The 20,069-nt window shown below is 30.7% G+C and overlaps 1 protein-coding gene, 1 long non-coding RNA gene and 1 other non-coding gene across 4 annotated transcripts; 2 read left to right on the forward strand and 1 right to left on the reverse strand.

Moving 5' to 3' along the window:
• Positions 1 to 1,826: 1,826 nt before the first annotated feature.
• Positions 1,827 to 2,675, reverse strand: LOC112783687 (inositol diphosphatase DSP5). Its single transcript, XM_025826733.2, has one exon. It carries the CDS (start codon positions 2,582 to 2,584, stop codon positions 1,973 to 1,975), a length of 612 nt encoding a protein of 203 aa, XP_025682518.1. The 5' UTR covers positions 2,585 to 2,675; the 3' UTR covers positions 1,827 to 1,972.
• Positions 2,676 to 16,696: 14,021 nt separating this feature from the next.
• Positions 16,697 to 18,042, forward strand: LOC140182809 (uncharacterized). 2 transcript variants are annotated; one of them, XR_011878953.1, is made up of 2 exons: positions 16,697 to 17,003; positions 17,138 to 18,042. It is a non-coding gene; the product is annotated as an uncharacterized lncRNA (long non-coding RNA). The 2 variants fall into 2 exon arrangements; XR_011878952.1 differs by having other exon boundaries at positions 16,792 to 17,003; positions 17,133 to 18,042.
• Positions 18,043 to 19,236: 1,194 nt separating this feature from the next.
• On the forward strand, positions 19,237 to 19,343 carry LOC112787735 (small nucleolar RNA R71). The gene has a single exon (XR_003195130.1). It is a non-coding gene; the product is annotated as a small nucleolar RNA R71 (small nucleolar RNA).
• The last annotated feature ends 726 nt before the right edge of the window (positions 19,344 to 20,069 follow it).

Raw genomic sequence — 20,069 nt, forward strand, 5'->3', positions numbered from 1 at the left:
TTAGTACTAATTGATCAAACATATCTATTTTAAAAAATTTTAAATTAAAACTTTTTATGTACTCTTTTTAGTACTAATTGATCAAACATATCTATTTTAAAAAATTTTAAATTAAATTATGATCCAATTAGATTGATTTAAATTTGAAAAATTAAAATAACCGTTTGCCAATTATTAGGAGACATTGATGGAATAGTGTGAAGAGAATTGAAACGGTTATGTAGATAGTGGGAGATAACATAAGAGTTAAGTAGTTAACTGTTTTCATTTTAATCCCACTATCCATCAACCTTTTTGAGGACCAATTGATCAAACATATTCATTTTAATCTCTTCTATCAACCTTTTTATATACTAATTTCATGCTAAAATTTTGGATGATTGATAATATTAATATTTTTTATTATTTTCAATTTTTTTTTTTAAAAAATACATATATCTCGTTTATAGTGTAAACGAGATATACACGTTTCGCATTTACACTGTAAATGAGATACATGCAAAATATTTATTTCGATAAATATTTTTTAAATTATGTATTTCAATAATTATTATAATTAATTTATTTATTTAAATAAAAAATTCACTAAAATTATTAAAAATATACTATATAAAAAATATATTAGAAAAAGTATCAAAAAATTAAACATACATAAAAAATAACATTATAATTTAATATCATATCTTTTTTAGTAATTAACTATTTAAAAGTGATTTTAACTAATATTATCTAAATAATATTTATTTTATCAAAATTAATTTTAGTATAGAATTACCAAACATAAATCATGTTACACAAACTTACTTCTAATCAAATCAATTTTATAAAATCACTTTCATTCAAACTCTAATTTGACAAATAACAATTCAAACACATTTAATTCGCTGCATTCTTGTATTGACTCAATTTTTTTGTCAGTGGAATTATTTGTGTATTTTACGATTTTTTCATGTTATTTTCTAATTGTTATGTTATACATGTATTTAGATTTTGAAAAGTAACATTTATTAAAGATCAATTCGGCACTGACGCACTGCTGTATTGTTATTTTTAAAAAAAAAATTAATTTACTAAAAAATGATTTTGGCATTAAAGATCAATTCAGCCCTGTCATACTGTTATTTTTAAAAAAATTTTAATTTGTTAAAAAATGATTTCAATTTTAAAACATATGGGTTGGAACTTAGGTCATTTATTTTGATTATACACACCGAAATCCGGCGTTAAAAAAAATATTCTCTTGTATTCTGTGTGTTTCTGAGAAAATAAAGTTGAAAGGAACATAAACAACAACACAATCAAAATAAAAAGAGAAGGAAAGAAGAAAAGATAAAAAGAAAAAAGACCGTTTCTTTAGCAGTACTCTAAAAACCTAAAACTTTTTGAGTTGGAGCATGTAAAAATTAACCATGACACTACTAGAAAATCTACCAAAAATTATCATTTTTAACTTTTGCATTCAATTTTATATATTAGACTGAAATATACTAATTATATCATTTGTTATTTATATGATAAATTTTGTTGTTTTTTTATAATATTATTTCTTCAATATTTTCTCATGTATTAATGTATATTATTATTTTTTATAAAATTCTTATTTTCGGTTTATATACATTTTTTTACTGTTATTTTTATTTCTTTTTTATAGAATATTTTTTTTGCTTTGAATTATCATTCTATTAATTTTATTAGAATATTAAAAAGCATTAAAAATACTAAAAAAATATTAAAATTTATTTAAATATTTAAAATAAAATTATAAAATAACATAAAATAATTATTTAAATTTATGTCTTTTTTTATAACTTTTCATCTAAAAATAATTTTGAATAATATTTAGTTTACTATAATCCATTTTGAATAAAAATTACTAAACATAAACTACCTCAATTTTACTTTAATACCAACTCAATTTTATAAAATCAATTTTATACCAACTTCCTTCCAAAAACGCTGATCCAAACGCACACTAGAACGATGCCAATTGAGGCTTCTGCAAGTTCTCGTCTGTATACAGCAATCGTCTCTTCTTCGAACCATATCCTTGATACTGGTAGATGATACTATAAAGGCACTGCTTCAGGCTTACAATGTCAAACCTATCTATAAAGGTTAAATCCCCGTTCCTCGATTTAGCACCAGCAAATCGTTGGTACTCCTCAAACACAGAAGATAGGCACCAATTCTGCAATTTTCTCAAGCAGCCAACAAGGCAACCTGTTCTATGCTTTCCTCGTTTGCAATGAATCAAAACTGGGTGATTTCTCACATCAATTAAAACTTTCAGAGCCTCCATAATTGAATCCCTCAGAATAGGTAAAGAAGCCTCCGTCTTCCCCTCAATTCCAAATTGAAAGAGCCGAATGTTCTGCGATCGAAGAAACTCCAGATTTTCTTCTGGATAGGGCTCTGGACACAAGTATATGATGGATCGAAGGTTTAGGGTTTGGAGAAAAGGGAAATTGGAAGGAGTGGGAAAACTGGATCGGAAAATGCAGTCCTCCACCATTGAGAAATTCGGCGGCGGGACCAAAACGACGGCGTCCTCGTCTACGGTATCAACCTCAACTATCAATCCCATTCTAACTAAAACCAAAAAAGAAGACCTTTTCGTTTTTTTCTCAAAAGAATTGAATTAGAATTGGAACTTGGAAGAGAGGAAGGTGTTAGGATTGAATCTTTGAAGTTTGAACAGATTTTGATGCATAGTTGATCTTTATACTTATTTTTTTTATCTTATTTTTGTTATCTTATTTTTTTAAAAAAATAAAATCGGTTATACTTATCTTTGATTAAATACTTATCTTTTTTTAATAGAATGATTGTTTTAGTTTATTTTAAAATTTAAAATTAATTTAATATAAATAAATAATATTATTTTTTTATAATATAACAATAATAACATATAATAAAAATTATTTATTTAATTTTTTATAATTTTATTATTAAAAATTAAAGATTTATTATTTAAAATTTAAAATTTAATTGATTTTGGTTGAAAAAGGTTGATTATCTAGTATCACTGTAATATAAAAAACCAGGCTAACATATTCTATTTTCAAGAGAAAAATATGCATCATAAAACAAATGAACTATGTTGTGTGTACATTAAAATCAATCATTAAAATTAGTCATTAATATAAAATATATACTAAAATATAAATACACAATTAAAAATAAATTAAATTACATATATATTTATATATAAATATATTAATAATTGATTTTAATATACAAATAACATTTTTAAAAGCGAATAGAGATGTTGACCTATTGATTCCGTTGCTCGTTAGAGCCATGAACTATCTCTTGGTCTTGGAATGCATGTTGCTCTGTTTTTTTTTTTTTGGTCGTGGAATGCATGTCATTGATAGAGAGACTCGTGACATCTAGTCTTTAGTTTGTAGACTTGAGAATTAATTAGTTTCTTCTTCTTTTGGGCCTTTGACCCCTTTCTTCAACCACAAAAACAAAGAATGATTGCCTTCAAGAATCCAAATAACATTTTTGCTAAGAAACAAAAACGACGTTCATGGTTAGTAACTTGTATTATATATGTTCACCGGATTAAACCAAAAAAAAATATATATATGTTCACCGGAAAAAAAACTTGTATTATATATATTTTTGAAGGTTATCACAATTAACTTTGAGATATAAAAAACACAGTTATTTTATTGAAATATTCATATTACTGATAAAAATAAATAGATATATTAAATATATATTTAAACAAAATATTTTAGAGATAAGTTTTTAATATAATTTGCAAGTATTATTAAAAAAAAATCATTCCTAAAACTTAATAATTTTATACAAAGTAAATTTTATTAAAAAATTATTCTAAATGATTAATTTTGTTTTAAAAACAATAATCTAACGATCAAATTTTGTCAGAATATCTCATTTATTATATAAAGTTAACAGACATGATGAAAGAAAAAATTAAAAATAAATTGTCTCTTATTTCTGTAATTTTTTGTCGAAATATCTCATCTACTTGTTAGATTGAAAATAAATATTTTTTTCTATATGTATATAAAATTAATCATGCACTAACGGGGAGCAATTTAGTTGGAATTCAACATATAATGATTCAAAAAATCATTAAGATGTGTTGAATAATATGCTCAACAAAATGTCAATTACATATTTCAGAAATTACAACTTATGTATTCTGAAAACATCCTAATACTACCCTTACGCAAACGAATCCACAGAAGAAAATCAAATATTCTTTCCACCTTTTTTTTCATTTCTCTTTACTTTTTATCGTACTTTTTTTTTTCAGTTTTTATTTATGCATTTAACTTTTACCTTCCGTTTTTTCTCTTCCTTTTATTTTATTCAGTTTCTTTTATATCTTTTTCTTCTTTTTATCTTAAATTTTCTATTGATATTATCTTTGGCTTGAGAACCCACAAAAGAAGAATAGGTTTCGTTCCCAAACTATTAGATATCAAACTATCATCGATTTGCTAAAAATCGACAAAATACTACTAAATACGATTTTATATCTTTGTGTTTTTATTTTAATATTTTGTACTGGTCAATAAATACAACTAAATTTGTATCCATATTTTTAAGGATTATTTTTGTCAAAAGTGGAGATAAAGATTTGCCAATTCAAAGACCAATTCAAAGCTTAGAAAACTCATCAGCGGTTTTTCTCATCAAGCTGGCCCATCTTACGTTAATTGATGTCATTTTCGTTTGTTCTTGCTTCTTAAGCATATAATTGCATAATCCTCAACTAATCGAGCTTCTTCAAGGCACAGTTGCTTCCACATGAATTATCTATAATCTTTGATTTGTGTTCCACTACAATGTGCTCTTTACTTGGAATCCAGTTTCTCGATCTAAATAAAACCTTTGTTCCCATATGGTTCGTTGGCTGTCCCTCGTCGATGCAACAATCTCCTAAGAACTGATCACGAATTGTATTTCTTCAATCCCATATCCGATCCCATGCGTTTTTCCTCTAACAAAAATTTGAGAACTTGTTCATTTGCCAAACATTTTGTCACGGTACGGTGGTTCAATTTGCATGCATTCTCATTGAAGAAAATCACTACAACTACATAGTTCTCCGGAGTTGAAAAAAATAATCTTTAGGAATACGTTCTTGAAAATTTTAAAATCGCACTTTAGTTTCAAAATACATAAAATAGTTCTTAAGATTTTTTTTCAGTAGTTACTAATTAACAGTGATTGCTGACATAAAACATTGACTCGCACATGTAGTCATCATTAAGTGTCCACACATGTGATTTAGGGACTGTTTTAAAAAATTTTTTAATCTTTTAGAGACTATTTTGTATTTTATTTTTGGGACTGATTTGTTCACATCGCACACGTAAATATTTAACGGTCACGTGTGTGAATTAATGTTCTACGTCAGCAATCACCGTTAATAATTAATAGAGGAAGACTATATTGTCTAATAAAAGTAAACGTTGGAAATTATTTTGTATATTTTAAAATTTGAGAGATTAAAGTATCTGATTTTAAAAATCTCAAGAACTGATTTTGGTATTTACTCTTTTTTTAGTTTCTCACTATAACCTTAATCTAGCAGGTTAAGAACTAATCCGTCGCAAATCTGAGTTCTATTTAAGGATTTGTCACTAATTTATGAATTACTATGCATAAAATAAAATTCAAACCTCTAATACTTAATTAAGAGAATTAATGAACTAATCACTAAATCCAAATTAATTTAGAGTTGGACTAATTTAACTGGCTTGATGAAACTTAACTGTCGTGGAAAAAAGTAGTTGTTTTTGTAGTAATGATATATATATATACCTAATGTTATGGCAATGGCACATAATATAGGTGAAGAACTATATACTATATTAATTTAGCTGATAAATTTGGAAATTCAAGTCAAATGAGAGATTTTCTTTTGGAATTTCTAGCGAAAATTCTATGAGAAGATTGTCCTTTTCTCTAAGAGTTTTTATCCTCAATATTTGGGACAAATTTTAAAGTTGTCTTTAACATTTAAATCATTCTATTTAAATCTCTAACGTTTTAAAATTTATTTAATATTGTTCTACTATTAGAGATCTATTAATAAAATTGACAGTAGGACAAAACTGAGACGATTTTAAAATATTAGGGAGTTAAATAGGATGAAAACGTTAGAGACAAAAATAATACATAAAAATAAATTTTTATTTTATCCTTCAATGATATCAATTTTTTACGGTACATAATTATTCAATTATTTTTTTAATTACATCTAAGTAAATTACACTTAACCACATTACTTTTATTCTAAATAAATTTATTTTTTTTATAATTTTACTCTTAAAGATTTTTACTCATCATGAAATATCTGTAGAATGACTAGAATCACATTACTTTATTATGTATCATTTTTTTCCGCAAGTTTATGTACTAGTCATTCTACAAACATTTCATGATGAGTAAAAATCTTTAAGAGTAAAATTATAAAAAAAATAAATTTATTTAGAATTAAAATAATCTGATTAAGTGTAATTTACTTAGATGTGATTAAAAAATAATTGAATAACTATGTACTGTAAAAAATTGATATTATTAAAAAATAAAAATAAAATTTATTTCTATTTATCATTTTTGTCCCAACGTTTTTGTCCTATTTAGCTCTTTAATATTTAAAAATCATCTCAATTTTGTCTCATCATCAATTCTGTTAACAGATTCTTAATGACAGAACAACATTGAGTCAATTTTGAAATATTATGGACTCAAATAGGACGATTTAAATGTTAGAAACAACTTTAGGACTTATCTCAACGTTGAGAATAAAAATGATACTTTATTCTTAAAAATAAAATTTATATGAAAAATTTTGGAAGAAATTAAACATTGAGATTGGCTTAATAACATGTGTGATATGGGAAAAAAAAAAAGATTTTTAGAATTGAAATTGTTCACTAATACTAGCTGCTATAAAGAAATAATAGAAGCACAAATAACTAGAAAATTTAGGACAGTCAAGATTGGTGGTGGTTCTATTGTTATATCACTTTCTATAGAAAAAGAAGATAAAAGGGAGGAGGAAAAGTTAACAAATTAAAGATGTCTAGAGTCCATGCCAAAAGAAAAAATAAAAATTAAAGATGTTGTGAAATAATTTTTTATTGAAAAAAGCGAGAGAGCATAACTTTTTGCCAAAACCAAAAGTTATCATAAATTCATAATAGAGTGAAATTTAGCACTGCATTTCATATTTTTTTAATAATAATCTATATAAAATATTCTGACACAAAATATTATTATACTTTAAGTATTTTTTTTTCTCATTTTTAACACATTCAGTATATAATTGTATGTTTATTTGTGTGTGAAAGTATCTATATAGACTTTTTATGGTCAAAGTATTCCTCCTTCTTAATATAAACACTTTTCTAAGAACTCAAATCCCATAGATGTACTTTGAGGTCTTCCAATTTCAAGGTTGTAGTGTATCTCAACCTTTATATATCAATAAAGAGAGTGATATATATTGTTATTTGCGAATTTGATATTATTATTCATCTATCTATGATTTTTTCATATTATCATTATTTTAATTTAGTGATAAAAGTAAAAGATGACCCATAAGAATTAAGAATAATTTAAAAAATAAATATAAATTTAGGTTTGATTATGATAATTTTTTTTATGGTATCTCCAATTTGATAGATCAAGAATTAATTTATTACAGATAAAAGTTTTATTTAAAAGTTTATCATTAACTAGTCAATAAATTACTATATATATTAAATAAGATTTAAATTTTTGACATTTATTTAAGTGAACGAGTAATAGAGCAACTGAAATAGTATGATATTTAAACTTTACTCAAAGATAATATAGTATGACTTATGATAGAAGGAATTGCAAATCCCATAACGGATTATTGTGGGCCTTAATCCCATTTTGGAATACTAATTTTTCTTCTTTTTCTTTTGGGTCAGAAGGCTTAGTTGTTTTTGAGTCATTGCCAAATGTGCCATGAAAAGATTAACAGCAACGTCTCTATTAAATCAGCTTCAGCTGTGTGACCCCTTTTTGATATTTTTATATCACTATCATGTTTTTTGCAGATAGCTATGTTATCCTAACTTTCATTGAATTTGGGCTCTTAATGGGCCCATATATGTGTTGGAAAGTAAGTCTATTACAGTCATTGCCAGTTTGCCACCCTTGACCTCGTCAGAAACAAACTAACAAAAAGTAAAAAGAAAGAAGAAAATTAATTTGGATTGGTTGAGTGGTCAGCTCACTCGTACGTTTAAACAAGTGTCGTGGGGTTAGAGTTCTTTCTTGTGCATGCTGTAATTCATTGGCCAGCAACAGACTTTTAAATGGAGATTCGATCCGCGATAAATTAGTTCTTGACCTATCAGGTTGAGAGATACCGTGAACAACAACAAAATAAAAAAGAAAGAAGAGGAAGCAAAAAACAAGACCTTATTCCTGTTTCAGAAGAGATTCATTCATACCGAATTCCAGGAATATTACTCCAAAGAAAATGAAATTAAGGGTAGCATATATAACATAGAAAATAATTTCTATGCATTGAAAATATAAATAATTTTCTATACTATTAAAAACAATAAAAAGTGATTCTTTAGGATGATTTGATATTTTTAAACTTTTTATTGATTGAAAATGTAAAACAATTTGGTGCATAAAAAATAAATCCAAAATAAGTTCAAGCTATTTTAATACAATAATACAAAATTATTCACAAGATATACTATCTTGCATTTTCAAGATTGATTTCAGGTTAAAAATATTAGATATAAGTATTTATGTATTTTTATTTAAAAAAATAATATTATTTATAATATGATATTAAAATTTATACAATAAAAAAGTCTAATGTTTTAATGTTACTTTGGTTCTTAAAAATAATATAGAATTTTAACACTAAGACAAAAATATATTTATACATAGCCACATACAAACAACAACATAAACACTTATCTCACTCAATAAGATCGATGACAGAAGACATTGAATTGATGATCCAATTTATCATAGAAGAACCTGTTGTCCCTTTGGATAAACTGGTGATTAAAATAAGGTGGAAATTCAGCTGTAGTCAATTTTACGTAAAGTTAATAGTTGAGAGTTATTAGATGAAAATTTAGTCAAATCAATCAAATTATTTAATGACTCTCAACTTTACGTAAAATTGACTGGATCTGAATTTTCATCTTAAAATAAATGATCCTGCTTAATGAAATGGTCAATAGAAAAGGGCAGGCCTACATGAAACTAGAATTTTGAGTGGAACACGATTAAAATCCTAATTTAAAAGGTTAGATCACTCCATATACAATTTGTAATGACAAAAGAATTTGGTTTTATAATCAGGTGGAGAGAGATTGCAAAGAATAATCATAGTAATAGAATTTTTTGGTGTACTTAATTGGTAATTAATTGTATATGGTATTATATAATCAATTCTCTTTTGCCTTTATGGTTATGCCGAACCGAAAGGATAATGAACTTGCTTCATATAATAACCGGTAATGATAATGAGGGTTAGACAGAAATTATCGTAGTAGATTCTTATTTTTCTCAACATGTTTATTTTACTTATACTCCTTGTACTTCTCTCCGTAAAGGGTCAAGCTTCAAACCAACTATGTCTATAAAAGAATATCGATTATATAAGTCAAAGACGTCTTAATGCCTATCATGTATTATTATTATATCTACGTATAGAACATTTACACTTAAATTTCTATTGATCACTTTATTCAAAGTTATTAAGTCTTTTTCTACCTGCATGACTAACTTTTATTTAAGAGAAATGTTAAAAAATTATTAAAATTTATTGTTTTTTATCATTAGTTAATTATTAATATTTAAAAATATAAGTTAAAATATGATGTTAAATTATTAAACTAGAAGAATTGAATTAATGGCTAAAAATAATTACCAAAAAAAAAAATTCTGAATTATGTGGTTCTCGAGTAGCAATTCTCATTATTTATTTCGTCCCCTTAATTGGCTGCTCTATTAATCTTCTCAGGTCATGTTTAAATAACCTAAAATCAAATTTCATATCGTTGTGGGACTATGATCAAAATATCAAAATTTTACAAATCACAAATCATAGTGCGAATGTTATCAGATTTAGTTCGAATTGATTGATTTCTTAAAAATAGATCTCAAATAATTCAGATTTTTGCTTATATATTTTTCTGAATCAAACTTGCACCATAATATAATTATACCTACGAGTACGACACCTATATAGATCTGGACATATATATGTTTGAATTGCTCCCCTGCATCAACGCTAGAGAAAATTGTGTGATTTCTAATGCAGGCTAAAAAATTTTAATATGAAAAAAAGATGTAAGTTTTTGTTAGAAATAGAATTTTTTGGTGTATATATAAGTGGATGAACGTTGTAGAAACAGTAGGTGTAACACGTAGGTCATGTGTTGACTCAGCACGCATACAGCGTGATAAACACGTGGCCCAATCTGCAGCAACACGCACCTTGTATGTTGTCCATGTGACGAACATCAAGCCAACATGTACTCTGCGTATTGATGAACATGTGTCAGGCATGCAAGCAACACACATCCTGCGTGTTGGACACGTGTCAAATGCTGGTTGGATGGCTTTGCAACACAGAACCTGCGAGGTGACTCCTCTACCTATAAAAATTGAAGCTCGTTACTATTTTACTACATTGCGAGAGAGGTGTTTTCCTGTATTATTGGTGTGATGGAGGGAACTGCAAATATAGTGATTTACCACAACGATGAGGTTATACGAAATATATATATGAGCGCGTGAGCTTTGCTTGTGAGAGTACATTTTCGTTTGTGGTTCCGTGCACTATAACATTCGCGGAACTACAATACCGGCTCTGTCAGAGCGTAGAGAGTGATATTTTAAAGAGGGTGAGCAACATTCTCTACCAGAGTCCGGTTGTCGTGTTTGGCGGCCTGATACAGTTTGAGGTTATGCCGATTGTTAACGAAAGAAGTATTCAGCGGATGTTTCATATTCATCAGCAAACTCAGGTACAACATCCAAGGATTGAGTTGTATGTTGAGTTTGAACATATAACTGCGGATGAGGTTCAACATTATCCAAATGTGCAAGATGACAGAACTAAAGCGTACGAAGTAATGAACAATGATAGCAATGAGGAGTTCGAAGCTACATATGAAGCCAGTGACGAGGACGAGGACGGCGATGGGAAAGGTGAGGCATTCGCGGAAACTTTAGTGGTTTCACCCACAGTTAGTCAACCGATGGACATTCCACCTTTTATGTGTAACTTGGAACTTGACGCCATGCATGCACTGGAGTTTTCTGAATATGCGAACATAGGTATGTGAGCAGTGGGTAGTATGTTTTCTTAATTTTGTTTTGACAGATCGATGAGCGATAATTTATTTTTTTATAAGTGTTGTTGATCCTGAGAACGGGTAGTTCAGGATCAGAATGGAATACAGTTCTAGAAAATCAGTCATTGCGGCAATTCGGAGTTATACTATCTTTAAAGGAGTCGATTACGTTGTTTATGAATCCGAGCCACAGACATTCTTTTCAAAATGCAAGACTTATGGACGTGGGTGCGATTAGCTTATCTGAGCTAGCTTGATACAGAAGAAAGCTTGTTGAAAGATTCAGAGATACAATGGGAGGCACACGTGTTCTATGGGAACGATCTCACAGGATCACTCTAAGTTGGACTTGGACACGATTGTTGAGGCTATGAAGCCATTGGTTGAAGCCGACCTAACCATAAAGGTGAAATCTATAATTGGAAAAATCCAGGTAAGATTCAACTATACTATTAGTTACCGAAAGGCTTGATTGGCAAAGCAGAAGTAGATAGCCAAAGTTTTTGGTGGATGGGAAGAATCCTACCAAACTTTTCCATTGTGGTCAAGAGGGATGACCTGTGTAGGCAAGGGAGGACTGTGTATACCCGTACTGGTGAACTACTCAGTTCGCAAGATGTCATTCGACACACTCGAATGAAAGCAACGGCGCTACCATGTCACACACATCAAAATGGGCATGTAGTTCAATTGGGATGATAATGTTGATGTATGGCCGCCAGACAAACTGTAAAATATTACATCGGCTAAGTTAGATTATTAATACTATAAATTATTCTTATAAATTAATACAGATACTGACCTCATCCATGTAATTTATATCGTGCCTAATAAATGCCGCACTCCTCAACATCCACGCTTTGGTTCGTGGATGATAATTCCACCTGCAAAACACAAAATTATAACAGAATTTAAATTACATATTGCCAGTAAAACATAAATAAAATACGAGTCAAATTCCAATAAATTATGTACTGTTACCTGCATGCAACCGGTACATCAGCCGGTGCAAGAAATGGTATTCGCTCCCACGCTCAAACAAACAACAAATCAAGTGGGTCGTCCATCTCCTTGCAATCGTATTGCGATTCACGGCATAGTGACCTATAAAGATGTGCTCCCAATTCTAAGTGCTGATCTGCTAAAAAATTTGGAGCAGTGGTAGGTACTTTGCGTGGGCATATGCCGTCGACTTATCCGTGAAGAGGGTGGTTGCCAGCAGACAGAAGATGTGACACCTAACGTATTGTTGAATAGACTCCCAAGTGTCTAGAGGTTGTCTGTCTCTAATATGGTGAACCCAGGCCATCTTTATGTAACTTTTAGATGAATTACTCACAACGAGTTTGCTGCCGAAAATTGCCTGCTCTGGTTGACCAAGAAATCCTGACTGCTATTGGTCCAAACAGTCACAACCTCTCTATCAATTAGTAGGCCAAATATGTGTAACACGTCCTCCAGTGTTACTGTAACCTCACCAGCTAGCAATATGAAAGAATGAGTCTCTAGCCTCCACATTTCCACAAGAGCAAATAGCAACGCGGAATGTCCTCTGATCTGTCCCACTCTCGAGACATAGTAGAATCATATTGTTCGTAAGGTCTGGTCAACCACCGGATGCCACATCTCTGATGGATCAAGTTTACGCGACAAAAAATTCTTGTTAACCTGGTATAAGACAACTGAAAATAGAAAATAAAAAATAATTTTATAATTGTCCAAAATTTAAAATAAAAATTAAACCCAAAAAATAAAATAAAAATAACTACATAAAATTCGAAAAACTAATACAAAAATAACTACAGATAATTTGCATTAGAGTTAATAATATTTATTCAAATTAATAAAATACAAATTACAATAAAATAAAAAAACATTAAAACAAAAATTAAAAATAATTATATAAGATAAAAAAATTAAAACATAAATTAAAAATAATTATATTAAATACTAAGCTTTAAATTAACAAAGATAATAAACTTATCACATTAGGTTGTCCCAAATAATTAATAATGTGTTCTGCTGCATCACTATAATCACGAACCATAGTTATTAAACACACTACTTACTCTTACTCTCACCAAAACTCGCCTTCTTTAATCACCTTTTTTCACTTTCAATCTCTCTCAATCACCTTCTGTAAATTTTGAAATGGGAAATGGAAAATGAGAAATGAGAGGTTGAAGCAACAATGAATTTTTTCCTCCCCTTTTAAAGGCACCATTATGCCGTTGTAGCATAACAGTTCCCAGAGCACGCTTGTCGGGTGCATAGAAACCAGCTGAAACAGTGGTCAACACGTAAAATGCGTGTTATCCGTTGCTCGACGTGTGATGAAGATGCCTGAAAATGAATTCTCGGAATCTTCAACACGCAGAGTGCGTATTACGTGCAACGCGACACATGGCGAGTAATCACACGCAAATATGTCTCAAAACCAAGCAAAAAATCTCTGCTTTTTTAACATGCTGGATACGTGTTGTCCTTCTGCTTAACACATAGCGAATTTCTGCTGAGAATATCTGTTAAAGTATCTCGAAATTTTGCACAAAATTTCTACAAATACAACACACAAGGTGCTTATTATGTCCGTCTCCAAATAACAATATTCAACAAAAATACTATATATTTATTCATATAAAAAATAATTTCGGTCTAATGCAAGACACAATAACAGTTCAATAAATTATTATGTCGTGTTGCTTAGAATATTATTGTTCCCACTAGTCATCATGTTCTATATCCACGTCTTCTTTTCTTTTGGTACACAAATTTGTATATGGAAATTAATTGAATCAAGACAATAATAATTGTTTCAGTTCATGCTAAACTCGAAATAGAATTGTAAATTTCACTGTTCAACTAAAGCTGAATGCATGAGAGTTCATTTTCAGAACTCGCACTTGTTAATTTTAGGTCCAGCTAGTAACCTATTCAACATGGTTTATATATGTGTGTATCATAAGTCGCTATTTTAGCTTTTGTGATTGTCTAAAACACCAACACAATTTTTCATGTGGGACATTGCCATATTCAGTGTCTTATTTTATATATACGATTATTATTTATTAATAATGCATGGAACTCTCTTTACACTACAACACTTGTAACATTTTGATACATCGACAATAATAAGGTAAAATTGTTAGAGATATAATGTTTGCAATTTTAAGAAATGAATAATTTAAATTTTTTTCCTATAAAAACGCATTTAAAATTCTAAAATAATATTATAACTCGGTTTTAATTATCATTCATTATTTTTAACTTATAACCAATGACTTTATTAGTTATCATTATCGATTTTATGACCAAAAGATCATAACATTAATATTATTCATCAATCTAACGTCTAAATAATAAAGTATTTTTTAACTAATTTAGGTTGGTTTAGTAGTTAACTCACTAGTTTATTTAAGCAAGTATTCAAAATTTGAATTCCGCCTTGTACATACAATAACCTAATAGCTAGAACAAAACTCATTCTTGAAAAAGTAAAAAATTATGAACTAAATAAAAAAAAACACATACATTATAAATTCGTAAACCAAACAGAGCTCCTAACCTTCAACAGTGGAGGTTTAATGACTCGATCATGATAAAGAAAAAACTAATCCTAATGATGAGAAATGGTATATAATCTGATGCTCTCTTCTGTGAACCTTGTTCACTTCTTTATATCCTAAGTTATATCTAAAATTCGAATTCAAAAACTCAATCTAATCTTATCTTTAAAGGATACGATAGATAATTACCTACTTAAATTCAAATCCATCATAACAATAATTCAAATCTAATTTAGAAATAAATCCTAACAACCAAATCTTTATCTTTCTAGAAAGAATTAATAATAACTAATCTCTTAAATCTTGAATCTTTGGATGAGATTAAGGCTTCTCATGATTTGTATAATTGAAATTAGGTCTTAACAAGTGTTGCATCCTGAGAGTTGAGGCTTAGAAACGTCAGGCGTACTCCTTCAAATTGAGCATTGGCCCAAATTGGTAGTTTAAATTCTGGCCGCCGAGCTTGAAGAACTGGCCGCCGAGCATGTGTGCCATTAAGGAGGGTCGCGGGGAGTGTGAGCAGGCCGCCGGGTGTGTGTGCTGGGCCGCTGAGCATCTATACTGAAGGCTGGGCATCTGGTTTTTATGCTCTTTGGGTCTGGATAGGCCTTCTTTGGATCGTTTTTGTGTTTTCTTTAAAAAGGCTTTAATCATTGATTACTTTGAAAATAAAAACTCCTGAAAATATAATAATACTAACACAACTCTAAATATTTGAATAGTTTTGAAATTTCACCAGAAAACATAAGAAATTTGATTTAAAATCTAAGAAAACAAATGAAAAAGAAACTCAAAAACTATTAAAGATGCCTAGGCATCACAACACTAAACTTAAGACTTTACTTGTCCTCAAGAAAAAAAAAGTAAATAGAGTTTATCTTAACAAAAAGAATTGATTTGTAAATTTAATTTCAAAAAGTGGGATTTATGATAATCCTTGTGATTATATTCGAGCTTCTCTTATCTTTGATGAATCTTGCGTACTTAGAATTTGAGAATTTCTAAAAACTTAAGTTCGAATTGTATTATGAGAATTCTTTTGACCTTATATGACTTGAAGGCAGTTACTTCACATTTTAATTCAGAAAAAGATCATTGAGACTTTTGACTCTAAGTGTTCTATCACAAGGCAGCTCTTAATGGGTTTTCAATCGATAATCCCGGGCCAGTTGACCCAAGTTATAGAGTGATAAAGCACCCTACGCATCTAATTATCCAAGCCTCTCCTTGACACAATCACACTACAAGCACATAATTGGAAAACTATTGATCCATACATTGATGCCCAGAGCCTCCTTGGACTCTAAATGTTTTGTCTCAAAGCGACTCTTAATGCGGGCTTTCAATCGATAATCTCGGGCCAATTGACCAAAGTTATAGGGTAATAAAGTACCTCTCGGATTTATTTGCCCAAATCTCTCCTTGAAACACAAACATCACAGGAACATAACTGGGCCTTAGTCACTGGTGCTCAAAGCCTTATCATTTTTTATTTCTTTTGATCTTTTCAGACTCTTTTTTTTTTTCATTGCTTCAAGGAATTGATCTGAATTCTCATAATACTTTTTCAAAACTTTGTTTTTAGAGAGTTCCCTTCCTTTTTTACAATATTCAAATATCTTAAGTTCATCAAATATAACCACATATTTTTTAGCACCACCACTTTTATTTTGAATTATTCAATTTTTCATTAAGATATTCTCCATACAACTGATCACTGGAGGAGCAATCATACAAGTTTAAGCATTAAAGAAAAAGCAAAGTAAACAGAGTATGCAATGCATGCAAGAAAAAAGAAACAAAGAAAAATGAAAACAAAAGGAAAAATAAATAAACCAGAGAAGAAAATTCATCTTATCCAAAACACTTACTCATTGTCACTACTTTTCTCATCCTCGGTCTCAATTGTCACTTCCTGCATTCGGGCACGCTACACTTGTTATCTCTAAAGTTCTTCTTGTATTTTCCTCTCAGTTTCCTCTGCCCTCTCAAGTTGTGTAAATTTAGCTTGAAGCTCTAAATAGCACATAACTCGTTGGGGATGTGAAGCGTGTGCAGCCATACAGAGATAGTTGAGTTTAGCTATTATTTTCAACTGGTGTCGTTAGGTGTTTAGCTGGAACTATTAGAATTTCCTATAGAATTGTTGCAATTCAATCTCTTGAGCTTGAGATTGACTAGTCCTTGCTTGAAATTCTAGTGCAGGAGGAGGAGGAGACTCTAGTGCATGAGGAGGAGGAGGAGACTCTGGTGCGTGAGGAGAAGGAGGATGAGGATGTTGTTGTGGTTCTTCCATTTGGTCCCCACAAATGTGCCTTCTTGCGGCCCTTTCCATCACTGCCTTAGTAATTGGCCTTTCAAGCTTGACAGGGATGTCTTCTTCAATGGATACTTCGGCCACTTGGCAGAGCCAGTGAATGATGTCCGAAAATCCAAGTTTTATCCTTGATGTCCGGTTTTCCGAGATGACACTTATGTAGTAGAGGATGAGCTCCTCTACCCTCACTTCTTCTCCCCTCATAATGGAAAAGATGAGGACAACCCTCTCCACTGTTACTTCTGAATGGTTGGAAGTTGGGATTATATTGTGTTGGATAAATCCAACCATCCTTTAGCAATATGAATGAGTTGAGTTCTTTTGAGTTGGATTGGCTCTCCACTTACTCTAAACTTTCACTGCATCTCTGAGACACATATATCTTGGAGAATTTTTCCCAACCTATTGTCACCAATCATCTTTATCCCACAGTCATAATAGGCATCCCCCAAGTTGTGAAATTGAAGAGGAATGTGGAGGACTCTTCGGACGTTTTTAGAGTCAAAGTCAATACTTTTACCTCTTACATAGCTCTTGAACAGAGGTTCTTGAGCTACGTCCTTAGTTGTCCTCCATGTATTTCCATAGAACTCTCGTACTAATGTAGCTCCCATTAGTTCTTGAGGGTAGGCCAAAATCTTTCACTTTCTCTTTGTTGGTTCGGTTGGAATCTCTGGATATTCTCCAGTTTTCAAATCGAATTTTACTTTTGGATTGATTGATTTGTTCATCAACTATTTATTGTATTTTTCTTGATAAAGTTAAGAACAAAATCAGTGAGTGTCCTATGAAAGGGTGGCCGGTTCCTTACCATTTCTCTTTTTGAACAATAACATCTTTGGAATGATATTTCATACTACACAGAATGCTATCCAACACCAAATTTAGAATTTAGATACGGGTTGAGAATGAAGTATGAACTAAATGGAAGAAGAGGGGTGTGTAATTGGTGTGTGGTGTGAGTGCTGATTTATGCGTGCATTTATAGTGAAAGAAAAGTGGAGTATGTGGCTATGGATGCATGAATTAGTGTGTAGTATGCATGTTATGCAGAGCGAATCAATGAAAAATAAGAGCTATATGTCAAGGTTCCAACTGTTGAGAGTTGAAATTATGAAGCAAAAGATAGTGTGTTCATGCATGTGAATGCATGTGAAAATATGACAAGGGCAGAGTTTAGGGAAGATAAATGTACATGCATGCTAGATACGTAGTTGAAGTGCTATGTCGTGAATGCATGGTGCTAACTCTTATTCATGGTGATAACTCTTAAAAGAAATCAGAAGCTTTAAATATGCATGCAACTATCAAGATCTAAGAATAATTGAAAATAGGGAAAGCGATGCGCCGAGCGTTCAATGATTAGTTTGCTCCCCTGGGAGCTTGCCTTTGCTAAATGCCGGGCTTCCAAGATGGCCGCCGGGTGTGGCTTCTCTTTTAGCACATGGACACCGAGCTTCCAAGATGGCCGCCGGCCGCCGGGCGTGGCCTTTCTTTTAGCATGTGGACGCCGGGCTTCCAAGATGGCCGTTGGGCGTTCAACACCCCCTTTTCTTGATAAACTAAATAGAAAAAATGAAAAATAAATGCAATAAGAAAAAAAAAAAAGAAAAAAGGAATACAATCATGGAATGCTTATAAGAAAAAGACAAAAATACTAACCGTGGTTGGGTTGTCTCCTAGCAAGCGCTCTTTTAACTTCATTAGCTTGACGTTTTGAGTCTTCTAGGTTGAGAGTTGGATTGTCTCATAGCACCTTTGAGTGTCGTCCTCCATTAAGTATGCATCATTCAGCTCCTTGTTGATTCAGTTCTTTAGAGTGATAGCCTCGCCTTCCCTCTTAAGATTATTAGTTGTCACTACTATCACTGCCAATGCCTCTTCAGATGTCCTTTTTTGTAATGAACCTCCAATTGATGAATCAATCGTTGTTCTTGAGACTTGGGAGACTCCATTATAAAAGAATTGGATTAGAAGCCACTCGAGTAGGTCATGGTGTGGACACCCTCCGAGCAGTTTTTTGTACCTCTCCCATGCTTCATGGAATGATTCGCTCTCTTTTTGGGAAAAGGAAGCGATGTCTTTCCTTAATCGGACTAAACTTTTATTATCTGCTGTCATTCTTTCTTTCTCTTCTCCTTGCATGCACAAACACATAAAGAGATCAAACATACCTTACGGAATAAAAGAATAAAGAAAGAAGGAAGAATTGAGCAGAATATAGAAAAAGAAAAACTAAAAGAAAACAAAATAAAATAAAACAAGATCTAATTTAATGATTTAACAGACATATGTTGTCAATCCCAATTAATCCCCAGCAACGGCGCCAAAAACTTGATGAGCAAAAACTAATGCTCACGGATACTGGCAAGTGCACTAGATCGTTCAAGTAATACCATGGTGAGTGGATATCATTCCCACGAGGATTAACGAATTGAGGCAAGCAACGTCTAATTAAATCTCTAAGAAAGGAAAGAACGGTGAAGAAGAGAATGGGAGAATGCTTTGAAGTTAAAAGAAAATCAATAGATGAGAATGTTGAAGGCCTCGAAGGTGTTTGATTCTTGGAAGAATAATGCTTATGATTTCTTATTTATTTCGTGCAAAAATCTTTTCATAGCAAATCATTTATAATCAAATTACAATCCTTTAGTAATTTAATTTCTCTAAACCTAATTAATCGCCAATTCTTTGGTCAAATAATCAAGAGAAGAGGTAAAAAACGGTTTCGATTTTAAGTCACACAATCTTCAAAAACTATCGTTAGCTAAATTATATGTCACTTATTCAAGACTAACTCTAGATAATTGAAGATTATGA

Source organism: Arachis hypogaea, chromosome 20 (assembly GCF_003086295.3).
Source record: "Arachis hypogaea cultivar Tifrunner chromosome 20, arahy.Tifrunner.gnm2.J5K5, whole genome shotgun sequence".
In the NCBI taxonomy this organism is placed as follows: Eukaryota; Viridiplantae; Streptophyta; class Magnoliopsida; order Fabales; family Fabaceae; genus Arachis; species Arachis hypogaea.